The sequence below is a fragment of the Arachis ipaensis genome, chromosome B5 (assembly GCF_059453495.1).
Source record: "Arachis ipaensis isolate K30076 ecotype BB chromosome B5, ASM5945349v1, whole genome shotgun sequence".
Classification (NCBI taxonomy): Eukaryota; Viridiplantae; Streptophyta; class Magnoliopsida; order Fabales; family Fabaceae; genus Arachis; species Arachis ipaensis.
Window position 1 is genome coordinate 6159957 of NC_142440.1, and position 13335 is coordinate 6173291.

Genomic DNA, 13335 nt, shown 5'->3' on the forward strand with positions numbered 1-13335 from the left:
TTTTTAATTTTATGATGAACAAATATATTTATTTGTATTTTATTTATTTTTGTTTTAACTGATAATTTTATTGTTAATTTCATTATTATTATTGTTATTATTATTACTGTTATTATCATAGGTAAAAGATGTTTGTGAGATATTTTGCTGGAATTATATGCCAAACCAAGAGAATGACTTAAAAACGACAACCTATCAATGCATTTTTTTGGTAACTAAAATTCATGATATATCTTCTCTCTATGTGAATGCGGTTCCATTCAAGTAGGCTATTACTGACCTATGTTCGTTAATCCCTAATCTGTCTGGTGTGTAATCGACATGTTGCTAACTTCAACTCGGTTGAATAAGAATCACTAGTTCCATCTTGGTACTAAGGATAATAGAATATGTCCGGATTTGATTCTGCAAGCGGTTCGGTACGAACGAAGAAATTTCGAACAAAAGGATCGGAACTCGCTGATAGGAAAGGAGAGAAAAACAAAGCAATGCCAAGAGCTCCGTCAATCCGCTGTTCATCGATAGACGAAGGTTGTTGCTATTATCGTTGTTATTATTATTGTTGTTAGTAACGTTGTTGTTGTTAGTGTATTATGATACTGTTTATAATAACAATAATAATATATTATTATTAATAGATTATCGTTATTTTGTTCTCATTATTATTTTTTAATATATTAATAACTATTATTATTTTTAAAAACAAAAAAAGTATGGCTCATAATATTTTAGTTATGATCATTAATAGTATTATGATTAATAATAATGTTATTATTATTATTGTTGTTTTTGGTTATATATGAGTAGTTAATGTTATGATTAGTATATTATTAAATTTTTATAATAATATTTATGATAAGAATAATTATTTTGTTATAATACTGTTTGTTACGAATCATGAACATCATCATTATTATTATTATTATTATTATTATTATTATTATTATTATTATTAACTGTTATTATTAAAAAATTATTATTATTATTATTATTATTATTATTATTATTATTATATTATTATTATTATGTGATAGTTATTGTTGTTGTTAGTTATTAATAAATTATTAATACTTTTATTAATGTTGTTGTTAACATTAATTATAGTTATGAAATAATATTAATAATTATTATTTTTCTTTTTTTAGGTGATCAGGAATTTGTTTGGCCAAAAAAATTGATCCACTAGAGACCTTTAGGCTGCGTTTATTTACACAGACAGGACACTAAAACATGGATACAGAGACATGTTTGACAGAGGAGATATGAACAGAAACAGTGTGTACAGAGACACTGAATTAGTGTATTCTCTATCCATTCTGACAGAAAGGACACGGGGACACTAACAAGGAACACAACTTATTTTTTATTATTTTTATTAATTTTTCATAATTATATTTTTTATTATTATATTTTTCATTTCAAATTTTTTGAATGAAAAAAATGAGAATAAATTAGATTTTCATAATTTGTTCTAGTTTATCACCAAACAGAATACAAGAACAAAAAAATTTGTGTCTCTGTCCATCAGTGTCTTGTCTTGTCCTGTTCTCAGTGTCCTGTCCTGTTCCGTTCTCAGAAACAAACGCAGCCTTAATGATATAGCTGCAGCGACACTAACATTTACTGGGTTTCAACATGTTTCGCGAGTAGGCGAAATGAGATGTGTTGAGTTAAGAAATTAACTTAATTAATTAGTGATGACAAACATTATTTTTGGGCAAAATAAATAATTAGTGTTAAGTATTAATAATTATATGTTGCTAATTATTTATTATATGTTGCAGGCCAAAACTTAGTTCAGCAGCCCAAATTGGTATGAAAATAATATAGCAAGGCTGGTGGGTCAATAAATAAACAAAGCCCATGAGGAAACAAGGCTGAAAAATCAAAACGGGCAAAAAGAAGTGATCCGATCCAAGCCCGTGTCCATCAATTCAAGTTTATCCAAACTTCTCATACAAGATTGAAGTCTTCACTCTCTCTTATTGCTTCGGTCAACAACAAAACATTAGAAAGAGAGCTGTGTTCCTCCTGCTACTTTTATCAGAGAAGAAAGAAAGAGAAAGCTTAATCATAAAGCAAAGATCTAATCACCCATCAAGTTGAGTTAGAAATTAAAAGGTGATTTATTTCTATTTGCATGCAACTTACTTTCTACACTTCATCTCAAATCTTCTGGTTTACCATTTTTGGATAAATGGAAAAAGTGTTCTCTGATCTTCACTGCTGTGCATCTACGGTCATATATGTGTCTTGGGGACCAAGTTGTTTTTCAATGGCCAAGATCTGGGATTACCATTGAAAATGTTTGTTTATACTGCTCAAATGTCTTCGGTCAAGCAAAAAGGAGACAGCTTGGAAATCCCTAATTTGGGACAAATGAAGAAAGCAATCTCTGTTCAACACTACTGTACATCAATGGTCAAGATTGTTTCTTGGAGACCAAGAAGTATCTCAAGGGTTCAGATCTGGGTTCACTATTGAAAATAATTTTCTTTTCTTCCCTGAGGCTTTCGGTCATGAAAGAAGGTCAGACTCAAACTTCCAATTTGGGGATCAACTGGGAAAAAGGTGATGTGGTGTGTAAGTGAAGCACACAGCTCGAGGGTTGACCTCGGAGAGAGAAAATCAGCAACATGCAAGGAGATAAAAGAGGTTTGTTGTTCATTCAGAAACCAAGGAGAAAAAACCAGTGAATAGAGGTTTTATTCTGAGAGAGCTCTTTGAAGAAGTTCAACTAACTGGACAGCGTAATCTAATCAAAGGTGCATTCCGCCAGTATGAAGAACTGAATAAGAGGCTTGCTAATCTGGGCTTTCGCATAGCACAGAGGCTGTTGATGAAGTCAATCTCCTTCATGTTTTACAGATTGTAATGTACTTTTCTATGTTTATATTTCTGTAATTTCTTGTGAGAAAAGGCATTGTGAGAAAGCTCAAGTAAAAGCCATGAGTGGAAAAAGGCTGAGTGAAACACTTGAGAGAAAATCCTAGAGTTATTTTCAGATTTCTTTAGGTAAGTCTGTGTCTTGTATCTTGTACCTGTGAGGTATCCCTTTCTTAGTTGGGTTAGCACTAAGAGTGAATAGTTAGGTATTAGCATAGCCAATGTCAAGTTAGGTTAGAACTTGAGTGTGAAAGGATTGGGTCAATCCTGTGAAATTGGTGTATGTAATACTGTTAACTATAGTGAAATTCTTCCATAGTTGTGGAGGAGACTGGACGTAGGTTGCATAGCACAAGGCAACCGAACCAGGATACATGCTGGTGTTAGCTTCTCTCTTCTCTGCTGTGTTCTATTTTCTGATATTCATGAGACAAAAGTAAATTGTCTCATAAATTTCCGCTACTGAGTACAAACAGAATCAGAATTGAAAGTTTGTTTTAAAAAGGATAATAACAGCAACTTAAAAGGAAGGCATAGATTCAACCCCCCTTCTCTAAGCCTACCACAACCTTCAAGATGCCATTTTGCACTTCTGAGTGCCTTAGTGGAATGATGGAGGTCGAAAATAACCCACACGTTTTACCTTCCAGTCAGCGAAGTGACTATGACGCTGGAAGACACAACACATATTGGCCTCCTGGTTAATGGGGAGCCCGTCACAAGTAGAACGGACAGCAGTCACAGTTTTTGGTGGAGAACTGCTTTGCTTGTTTTGGTCGGGAGCCTGGTCCACACGATCACGTCTTGGGTAGGGCGAATCTTGCATGGGTCCGGCGGTACAGAGACACTGAACCGTGTGACACGCAGGAGTCCATTGAGCGGTACGTCCGAGCTCACATTTTCTGCGTACTCGGAACGGTTGTGTTTTCAGATAAGTCTACCACTTCATTGAACTCGAAGTTTTTGCCTCTACTTTGAGATTTTCACCGGATTCCACTATACAGTTGGGGGCAGCCAGTCTGTCATATCTATACAAATCGTTGTGTCGTGCATCACGATACAACTGTAAAGAGATGGATGAGCCACTCATTCTACTTTTTGTTTGTGCATGGGAGCATATGCCGTTCCTGGCGCCTATTCCCTGTGATGAGCTCGTCGATGTTGGTGTTCCACTTGCGCGACGGTATTGTTTATCGTTGTTATTATTGTTGTTGTTGTTGTTATTGTTATTATTATTTATCGTTGTTGTTGTTATTATTGTTATTATTGTTTAGGTAGAGTCATTGGTGCCGGCTAAATAAATATATGTGAAGGTCTACGGTGCAGTTTAGGCGACAGATCGACGACATGGGAGTAAACGATGTAAGTTTTAATAATTTATGTTAAACTGCTTATTTAGAATAATAATTTTTCTAATTGGCCTTGTGGTTATTGATGTGCAGTTTATATGGTGGCCGTATATGGCAGTGGTGGTTCCGGACGACCTCGCCGTAACCTTGGTTGTGTGCTCCACAAAGTCGTCGTTAGTGTCATTCGAGCGTATAAGTGGCACCCAACAGACTGAGTTAGACGACAATTTGGACTGCAACAGCTTCAACCAGACCCGGCATTCCAGATTGGTCGTGATAATTGCAGGTGGTTGACCGGCCCACAGAACCATGACTAAAGAGACAGGACCAGTGAATGGGTTAACATGTGGAGTTCTGGCCGCTATAACACACTGCAATTATTAGGGGACACAATTGTCGACTTTCATCCTCTCCCATTGTACTACGAGTGGTACACATAGCAGTACAGACATCACCTATGACTGTCAGATAGAGTTGCAGATGAAGAACCAGCTAGACCTCAGCAGCAAAACTCCCACGCATCTACCGTCTCACCCTCGACTATCGCAAATGCAATAAGCACAATGTTTTGGTTCCCATCTTGTGCAACCGCAACTAGAAGTGCACTTTTATTTTTTTCATACAGGTGTGTGCCATCAACTTGCACCAATGGCTTGCAGTGTCTGAATGCTACAATACATGGATAGAAGCTCAAAAAAATGCGATGGAGAACTCTTACACCTTGAACCTCCTCACTCTCACAGTAAACGGGGAGCGTTTTTATTTGAACACGAGACCTTAGCATCTTCGCAGTCATTGCTTTCAACCATACTGGCAGAGTCTGGTAAAAAATTTTCCAATCACCAAAAATGTTTGCAACAGATTTCTGCTTTGCCAACCAAGCCTTGCGATAACTTACAGTGTAGTTGAACTTGGATTGAACTTCTGCAATAATAGACTTTACCTTTATCGACGGATCTGCTTCAACCAACGACCTAATAGCATCTGCAATTGTGTCTGAGTCAAAGTTGGCATGATCTTGTGAAATTGTCCCCATGATGCACGTGTGTGTTGCCATTATATCTCCTGATCTCCCAACAAGCTTTCTTTCGAATCAAGCTAGCTTGGATAAGTCAATCGCACCCTGCACCATTGCCCTTACATTTTGCATAGAATGTCTGTGGCTCAGACTCATACACAATTTAATCAACTCCTCTAGAGACAGTGTAGCTTTTGATTGTAGATATCACTGACTCTCTAAAACCAAATTCCATTCCAATACTAAACTCACCATCTTCTGCCTCAGTATTGCCTTCACCTATGACATGCGAACCACCATCAGTCGGACAAGGCAAATAAAATAAATGGTAGTGATGACTTTAATTAATAATCATAACATACCCATACTCGCATACTTAGGAAATTCTGGGGCATGCATGACTTTGAGATCCAGAGTCCACATAAAAGACGGAACACTAAAGGGGTGTTGGCTTACAACCGCATTTGCTTCATTTTGCACCGCCGGATTGCCTGCTAGGTCTCCGTCATCATTTTTGTCTTCGACTTCATAGTTGGCTTCGAATTCCTCTTCACTGTCGTTGTCTTCTTTCCATCTATATCCCCGATCTCATCGACATTGACCTCCTTGCCAACCGCGTTCAGCCCCGTATGCTGTTTGAACTCAACGTACAACTCTATCATCGGTACATGAAAATTGGGTTTGTTGATAAATACAGAACATCTGCTGCATACTTGCGTCATCAGTGATGGATATTATTTGAAATTATATCAACCTACCAAATACTTGTACATGATTTCTATATAAAATGTTGCTCACCCTTTTTGAAATATGACTTTGTATGTTATCACAAAGACCATTTTACAACTCTACAAAAATCATGTTGCATGGAATAGCAAATGAAAACAGACATTCACAAATAAAAGTCACTCCTTCGTGTGTGTTTGGTATAATATCACCGTTATAATACACTCGTAAATTTGCAATACCTTCCATAACCTCAACTTCACCTAACCCGACTTTTTTGACACACCTAATTGCCAAAAAAACTCACAACTGTAAAATATATGCAAGAAAGAGGAATAGGAGTAAAAGTGAAGAAGGATGAAATTGCGTTTCGTATTTATAGACGAGACTCTCGATTTTCTATACAAAACGCAACCTGCGTTTTGAGGCCTTCAAGAAAAAAGTTTTTGACAGTAAACAAAACACAAGCTATATTTGTGGGTTAAAAAAAAATTAAATATTGCCAATTTCAAAAACGCAAGTTGCGTTTGGCTGATACCAAAAGAAAAAAGAGGAAAAATCTGACACTACTAAACACAGCCTGCGTTTGGTTATTTTCATAAAAAAAAGAAAAACAAAATAAAAAGTTAAAATGCATGTTGCGATTTGTATCTGACATCATAGCGGTGGAAATTTTTAACACACGTCCATTTCATATGGTGAAAAAAAATGAGCCACATTTATAAGAGAAAATATGAAGAGACAATGATATTAGTGTACAATGTGTACAATAAGAATAAAAAAGAAATTTAATTCAAATGATAATTAAGTTAATTAATTTTTAATAATTTCAAATTTTGAATTAAAAAAAAATAAAGATTTGCAACTGCGATAGTTACATATACTGTAAACCTCCCTCTCCGCATGTGACGTGACTCTTCTCCTCCAGTTTGTTTTCTTTTCACCGATGAAAACTCTGCCAGCAACATTAGCCGCCGTCAGAAGATGACCGACGCCGCACTGCATCCTACGAACGTACCTGTGCGTCATTCGCGCAGCCTCCCAACGTGCGGTCGTGCGGCCCCTTCTCGCAGGAGATTTATCGTGACAACGTTTTCATCAGCCGGGGGTTCACTGTGATTCAACGTGCGGCCGTGCAGCCCCCTCCCGCCGATCCATCCGCAGTCGCACCCATGATTTCAAAACAAGGAAAGCCAGCGTAGAATCCAAATCGTCATTGATGGTATGTTTGCAGAGTATCAAGTATTAAAAACTATACCAAGAGTAAGCTTAAAATTTCATCATCCATGGTCAATTAACTAACTCATCTTTAAATTTTTAACTCAAATTAAAAAAAATACTATTTACTAATCTTTTTTCCTTTTCTACTTCATTTCCTTAGTTGTTTCATGGCTTGACTTCACTTCACTTCTTCTCAAGTTTTCACCACCCTAATAATAATTTTGACATTTTAATTCAAAAAAATGTCAAATATGCTAGATGGTCAATTTACTGTGTATGCAAATGGTTATTTTAATTTTTAATTGGATTGTTATTTTATTCGATTCAGTTTAAGTATATACAATTAACAAATGTTGAAATATCATTTCATTAGGTAGTCGGATGATTATTTTAATAACTACGTGAATGATTGTTTGTTAGCTGGTGAGAAATCTTCTAATATCAGAGAGGTGGAATGATTGATGAGGGTGGGGTGGCAGATAGTTGAGGGGGAGAGGAAGAAGGTGTTTGAGTAAATTCTTTTGGTAAATTAGAGTTGAGATGGTTAATATTTTAAAATAACTGTTTGAATTTTTTTTTCCCCTTATATTGAGCTAAATTCAAAATCAATTGTATACATTGTCAAGATTCTTCATTGTCTCCCTAGCAGAGCCATTTATAAATCGACCATTAGTTAAAAACAAAATTCTGAGTCATAGATAATAAATGAAAAATTAATAAAGTGGTTCAAATAAATTATAAATTATAATTTTGTAATAATGCAGATATCCTTTTTTTTCTTGTCATGGACAGATATCCTAAAGTAGGACTTTCGGCCCTTAAGCCCATCATTTGAAAAACAGTGGAAAAGGCTAAAGAAACGGAGAGATGAACAGTAAAACTTTTGGAACAACACAATAAAATTTGACGACAGACAAAGAAAAAATTGAATAGAACAAGTGTCCAAAGTGTGACACAGAGAGACCAATCAGCGAAGAAGAGGTTACATTTTTTCTCCTTTGGTTTACTGAGAGGTTCTTGGTTTTTGAATGGATGAGTGAAATAGTAGGTTCTTCTGATACGTACAAGAATGATTATTAATTTCCATTGGAATGTGAAGCATATCATAGATACATATAACAACTCCCTCCTAACATTAACAATCGTCAAGAATAAAAAGCAAAAAGTAGTAGAATTGAATATCCGCATCCATATCCATATTATATTCACTTTTTTTAAGACCTCAAACTAACACTCCTTCAGCTTGAGCTGAGTGAGTGCTTCTCTTTCTAGTTTCTACCTACGCCACCACTCACACCATTCAACCACTTTCTCTTCTTCCTTGAAAAAAATGCGTCTCCTTTGCTTTCTTGTGGTCTTGTTACAGCACTACCATCAAACCCTCTCCGCAACCATGTCGGAGAACCGTGCTCTTCTCTCTCTCAGAGCCGCCATCACTGATGCAACCCCTCCCTCTCTCTCTTCCTGGAACGCCACCACCCCATACTGCTCCTGGCTCGCCGTAACCTGCGACCACCGCCGCCACGTCATTGCCCTCGACCTCACTGGCCTCGGCCTCTCTGGTACTCTCTCCGGCGATGTCTCCCACCTCCCCTTCCTCTCCAACCTCTCTCTCGCCGATAACACCTTCTCCGGCCCCATCCCGCCATCCCTCTCGTCACTCTCCGCACTCCGATTCCTCAACCTCTCCAACAACGGCTTCAACGGAACCTTCCCCGACGAACTCTCTCGCCTCAACAACCTTCAAGTTCTCGACCTCTACAACAACAACCTCACCGGACAGCTTCCTCTTGCCGTCACTCAGATGCAGAACCTCCTGCATTTGCACCTAGGTGGCAACTACTTCTTCGGCCAGATCCCACCCGAGTACGGAAGCTGGCACCGTCTCCAGTACCTGGCTGTTTCCGGCAACGAGCTCGCTGGACCTATCCCGCCGGAGATTGGGAACCTCACCAGCCTCCGTGAGCTTTACATTGGCTACTACAACACCTACACCGGCGGCATTCCGCCGGAGATCGGAAACATGTCGGCGCTGGTTAGGTTCGACGCTGCCAACTGTGGATTAACCGGGGAGATTCCACGGGAGATTGGAAAGCTCCAGAACCTCGACACTCTGTTTCTTCAGGTGAATGCGCTTGCAGGTTCACTGACGAGAGAGATTGGGAATTTAAAGAGCTTAAAATCATTGGATTTATCCAACAACGCACTTTCCGGCGAGATTCCGGCGAGTTTTGCGGAGCTGAAAAACCTAACTCTGCTGAACCTGTTCAGGAACAAGCTTCACGGTTCAATACCAGAGTTCATTGGTGAGTTACCAGCATTGGAAGTGCTTCACCTTTGGGAGAACAACTTTACCGGAAGCATTCCTCAGGGTTTGGGAAACAACGGGAAGCTCATCGACGTTGATCTTTCTTCCAACAAGCTGACTGGGACGCTTCCTCCTCACGTGTGTTCCGGTAACCGCCTTCAGACTCTGATAACTCTCGGTAACTTTCTCTTCGGTCCAATCCCTGAATCGCTTGGCAAGTGTGAATCCCTCAATAGGATCCGAATGGGTGACAATTTTCTCAATGGTTCAATCCCAAAGGGTCTCTTCGGCCTTCCGAATATCTCGCAGGTTGAGCTTCAGGACAATCTTCTCACCGGTCAGTTCCCTCAAGCTGATGCTTTCTCTGTGAATCTCGGTCAGATTAGTCTTTCTAACAACCAGCTTTCTGGGCCGTTGCCACCTTCCATTGGGAACTTTTCCGGCATGCAAAAACTCCTCCTTGATGGCAACAAGTTCTCTGGTCCGATCCCACCGCAGATTGGGAGGTTGCAGCAGCTGTCCAAAATTGATATCAGCCACAATCTTCTCTCGGGTCCTATCCCGAAAGAGATTAGCCAATGCAAGTTGTTAACTTTCGTTGATCTTAGCCGAAATGAGCTCTCTGGTGAGATTCCTAACGAGGTCACCGGAATGAGGATACTGAATTACTTGAACCTCTCCAGGAACCATCTTGTTGGTAACATTCCTTCGTCCATATCCACAATGCAGAGCTTGACTTCTGTTGATTTTTCGTATAACAATCTCTCTGGTTTGGTTCCTGGCACCGGCCAATTCAGCTACTTCAACTACACCTCTTTCCTTGGAAACCCTGATCTCTGCGGACCCTATTTGAGTCCTTGCAAGGATGGTTCTGGCAGTGGTGGCCACCAAAGTCATGCTAAAGGCCATCTCTCTTCTTCTTTGAAGCTTATAATTGTGATAGGATTGCTTGTGTTCTCCATTGTTTTTGCAGCAGTGGCAATCTTAAAGGCTAGGTCTTTGAAGAAGGCAAGCGAGGGTCGCTCTTGGAAATTGACTGCATTCCAACGTTTGGACTTCACGGTGGATGATGTTTTGGATTGCTTGAAAGAGGACAACATAATAGGGAAAGGAGGTGCAGGCATTGTGTACAAGGGCGCAATGCCGAACGGGGAGCAGGTTGCTGTGAAGAGGCTTCCAGCTATGAGTAGAGGCTCTTCTCATGATCATGGATTCAATGCGGAGATTCAGACATTGGGGCGGATCCGACACAGGCACATTGTTAGGTTACTAGGTTTCTGTTCTAACCATGAGACCAATCTTTTAGTGTATGAGTACATGCCCAATGGAAGTTTAGGTGAAGTTCTTCATGGGAAGAAAGGGGGGCATTTGCATTGGGACACAAGGTACAAAATTGCTGTGGAGGCTGCAAAGGGTCTTTGCTATCTACACCATGATTGTTCACCTCTCATTGTTCATCGAGATGTGAAATCAAACAACATACTTCTTGATTCTGGTTTTGAAGCTCATGTTGCTGATTTTGGGCTTGCCAAATTCTTGCAAGATTCTGGAGCATCTGAGTGCATGTCCGCAATTGCCGGATCATATGGATACATAGCCCCAGGTAACGGTCAAGTCCAACAACATAATAGTTGATGAATTATAACTTCTTAACTTGAATTTAATGTTACAAATTTCCTTATTTTCCCTATCACTAGTTTACATTTAATCATTAATGCTCAGACTATGTCTCTTTGACTCAACATTATGGTTTAGGTGTAGATATCGTGGCTATTCTTATGACTCTTAATCAACTATTAGTGCGATGTGGTTTATTTATCTTAACTGTGATTTTCTGTCTAACAATTCTCTCTTGATTAGTCCCCTAGTTTGGTCAATTTCTAAGATAAGTGCTGAAAGTAAATGTTAGGTAGCTCAGCAGGTAGACGATTCTTTTGAATCTTGACCATAACCACACACCTATAGCTAGATAAATTTAAGTTCTATGTTAATTCAAATCAGGAAACTGTTGCTGATTGCCGCTAAAATGTTACATAAAACGGTCAACTCTACTGTGTACTGATTTAATTCACCGGAAATGCTTGGTAATCAAAGAAAATCAGCCAAAAACAGCCATAACTTACTTTATTTAGCATTTATTAATTGTTGCGACAATTAATGAATGCTAAATAAGGCAAGTTCTGGCTGTTTTTTTGTCTCCCTAGCATTACCCTTAATTCCCCCCGAAAACATTTTTTATTGCAGTTTGTAATTATTACAGTTTGTAATTAATGTGGCTGCTTGTTTAAGTATGATATAATCAAAATTTAATATGTTACTGCAGAGTATGCCTACACATTGAAAGTCGATGAGAAGAGCGATGTGTACAGCTTTGGTGTGGTCCTTTTGGAGCTCATAACAGGGAGGAAACCAGTTGGAGAATTCGGAGACGGTGTGGATATTGTGCAGTGGGTGAGGAAAATGACAGACTCTAACAAGGAAGGAGCTCTCAAAGTTCTTGATCCAAGGCTTCCCTCAGTTCCCCTTCATGAGGTGATGCATGTTTTCTATGTAGCAATGCTGTGTGTTGAAGAACAAGCAATAGAGCGTCCAACTATGCGTGAAGTTGTTCAGATTCTCACAGAGGTTCCAAAGCCTCCTGGGTCTAAACAAGGAGACTTAACAATTACAGAGTCATCTTTGTCTTCATCAAAAGCATTAGAGTCTCCAAATGCAGCCTCAAATGATCATGAACATGAACATGAACATGAGCATGAACACCCCCCTCAATCTCCACCAACTGATCTTCTAAGCATTTGAAGTGTTATCACTTATCAATGTGCTATATGTTTGAGTCATATGGGGATGATTCATTAATTGTAGTTCAAGTTTCCCTTGGGTTGGGTTATGATAGTTATTTATCCATTTAGTTTCTTTTCTTTTCTTTTAATCTGTTCTTTCTGTGTTTGTTCATGGGAGTTGGGGGTTTCTCTAACTTTAAGGTGGTTAATGTATGGATTTCAGTTTCTAATGGTTGAATTTGTACAGTAGGTTTGATGAGCTATTTTAATGATTTTCTCTCTTATATAAAATTCACTGCCTTCACCATCATGATCATGCTAGTAATGCTTTTATGGGACTGCTGGTTCTGTGAGCAAAGGTGAACATCAAGAGGGAAGGGTGATAGTACTGTTTTTTTGGGAGTATCAATGACAGGTAAGGTGAAAGGGACACTCAATCACACCAAGGACCAAGGTCTGTTGGCCATGAATGAATGTCCATGTACTATGCATGGTTTTAATGTTTTTTTCATAATATTATAATAATATTACTATTGATGATAACAATTGATGAACTGAACCCTTTGAATGAGTGGATAGGTACAGAAAGAGCAGTGTGTAGTAACTGATTCATTGCCCATGCGATGAGGCCTTTTCCTATGTGAGGGGTTCTTGTCTTTTTCTCTTTTACTGTATTAGTCTATTAGATTAAACAAAGAGATTAATTTTACATAATCATATTTTTATCTTATAATATTAGCATAAGGATAACTCAAGAGTTGTGGAAGAGTGGACCATGATGACTTACCGTTCAGAAATAAGGGGTAGATGAAAGGTATCCACGTGATGCTAGCAACAAAATATTGATTTGATGTGAAATCCAAGTGGTCCTTCATTCTGTATTCATCTCGAGACAAATTTTCCTTGTTTTTAAGTAACATTGAAACAGTGGCTTGTTCTTGGAGATTCAAATTTTCTATAGTTAGTATCCAAACAAACCCCTTTGCATGGATGCATTAGTTGGTGAGGGTCGCTTTGGTTAGAGTTAGCATGGAATTAGGCTGGTTG

The 13335-nt window shown here is 38.6% G+C and overlaps 2 protein-coding genes across 2 annotated transcripts; both read left to right on the forward strand.

Moving 5' to 3' along the window:
* Positions 1 to 389: 389 nt before the first annotated feature.
* Positions 390 to 1819, forward strand: LOC148563274 (uncharacterized). Its single transcript, XM_088486705.1, has 2 exons — positions 390 to 531; positions 1785 to 1819. Exons 1-2 carry the CDS (start codon positions 390 to 392, stop codon positions 1817 to 1819), a joined length of 177 nt encoding a protein of 58 aa, XP_088342831.1.
* Positions 1820 to 8107: 6288 nt separating this feature from the next.
* Positions 8108 to 12579, forward strand: LOC107642661 (uncharacterized). The gene is made up of 2 exons (XM_016346079.3): positions 8108 to 11111; positions 11832 to 12579. The coding sequence occupies exons 1-2, from the start codon at positions 8531 to 8533 to the stop codon at positions 12305 to 12307; spliced, it is 3057 nt and encodes a 1018-aa protein (XP_016201565.3). The 5' UTR covers positions 8108 to 8530; the 3' UTR covers positions 12308 to 12579.
* Positions 12580 to 13335: the final 756 nt, after the last annotated feature.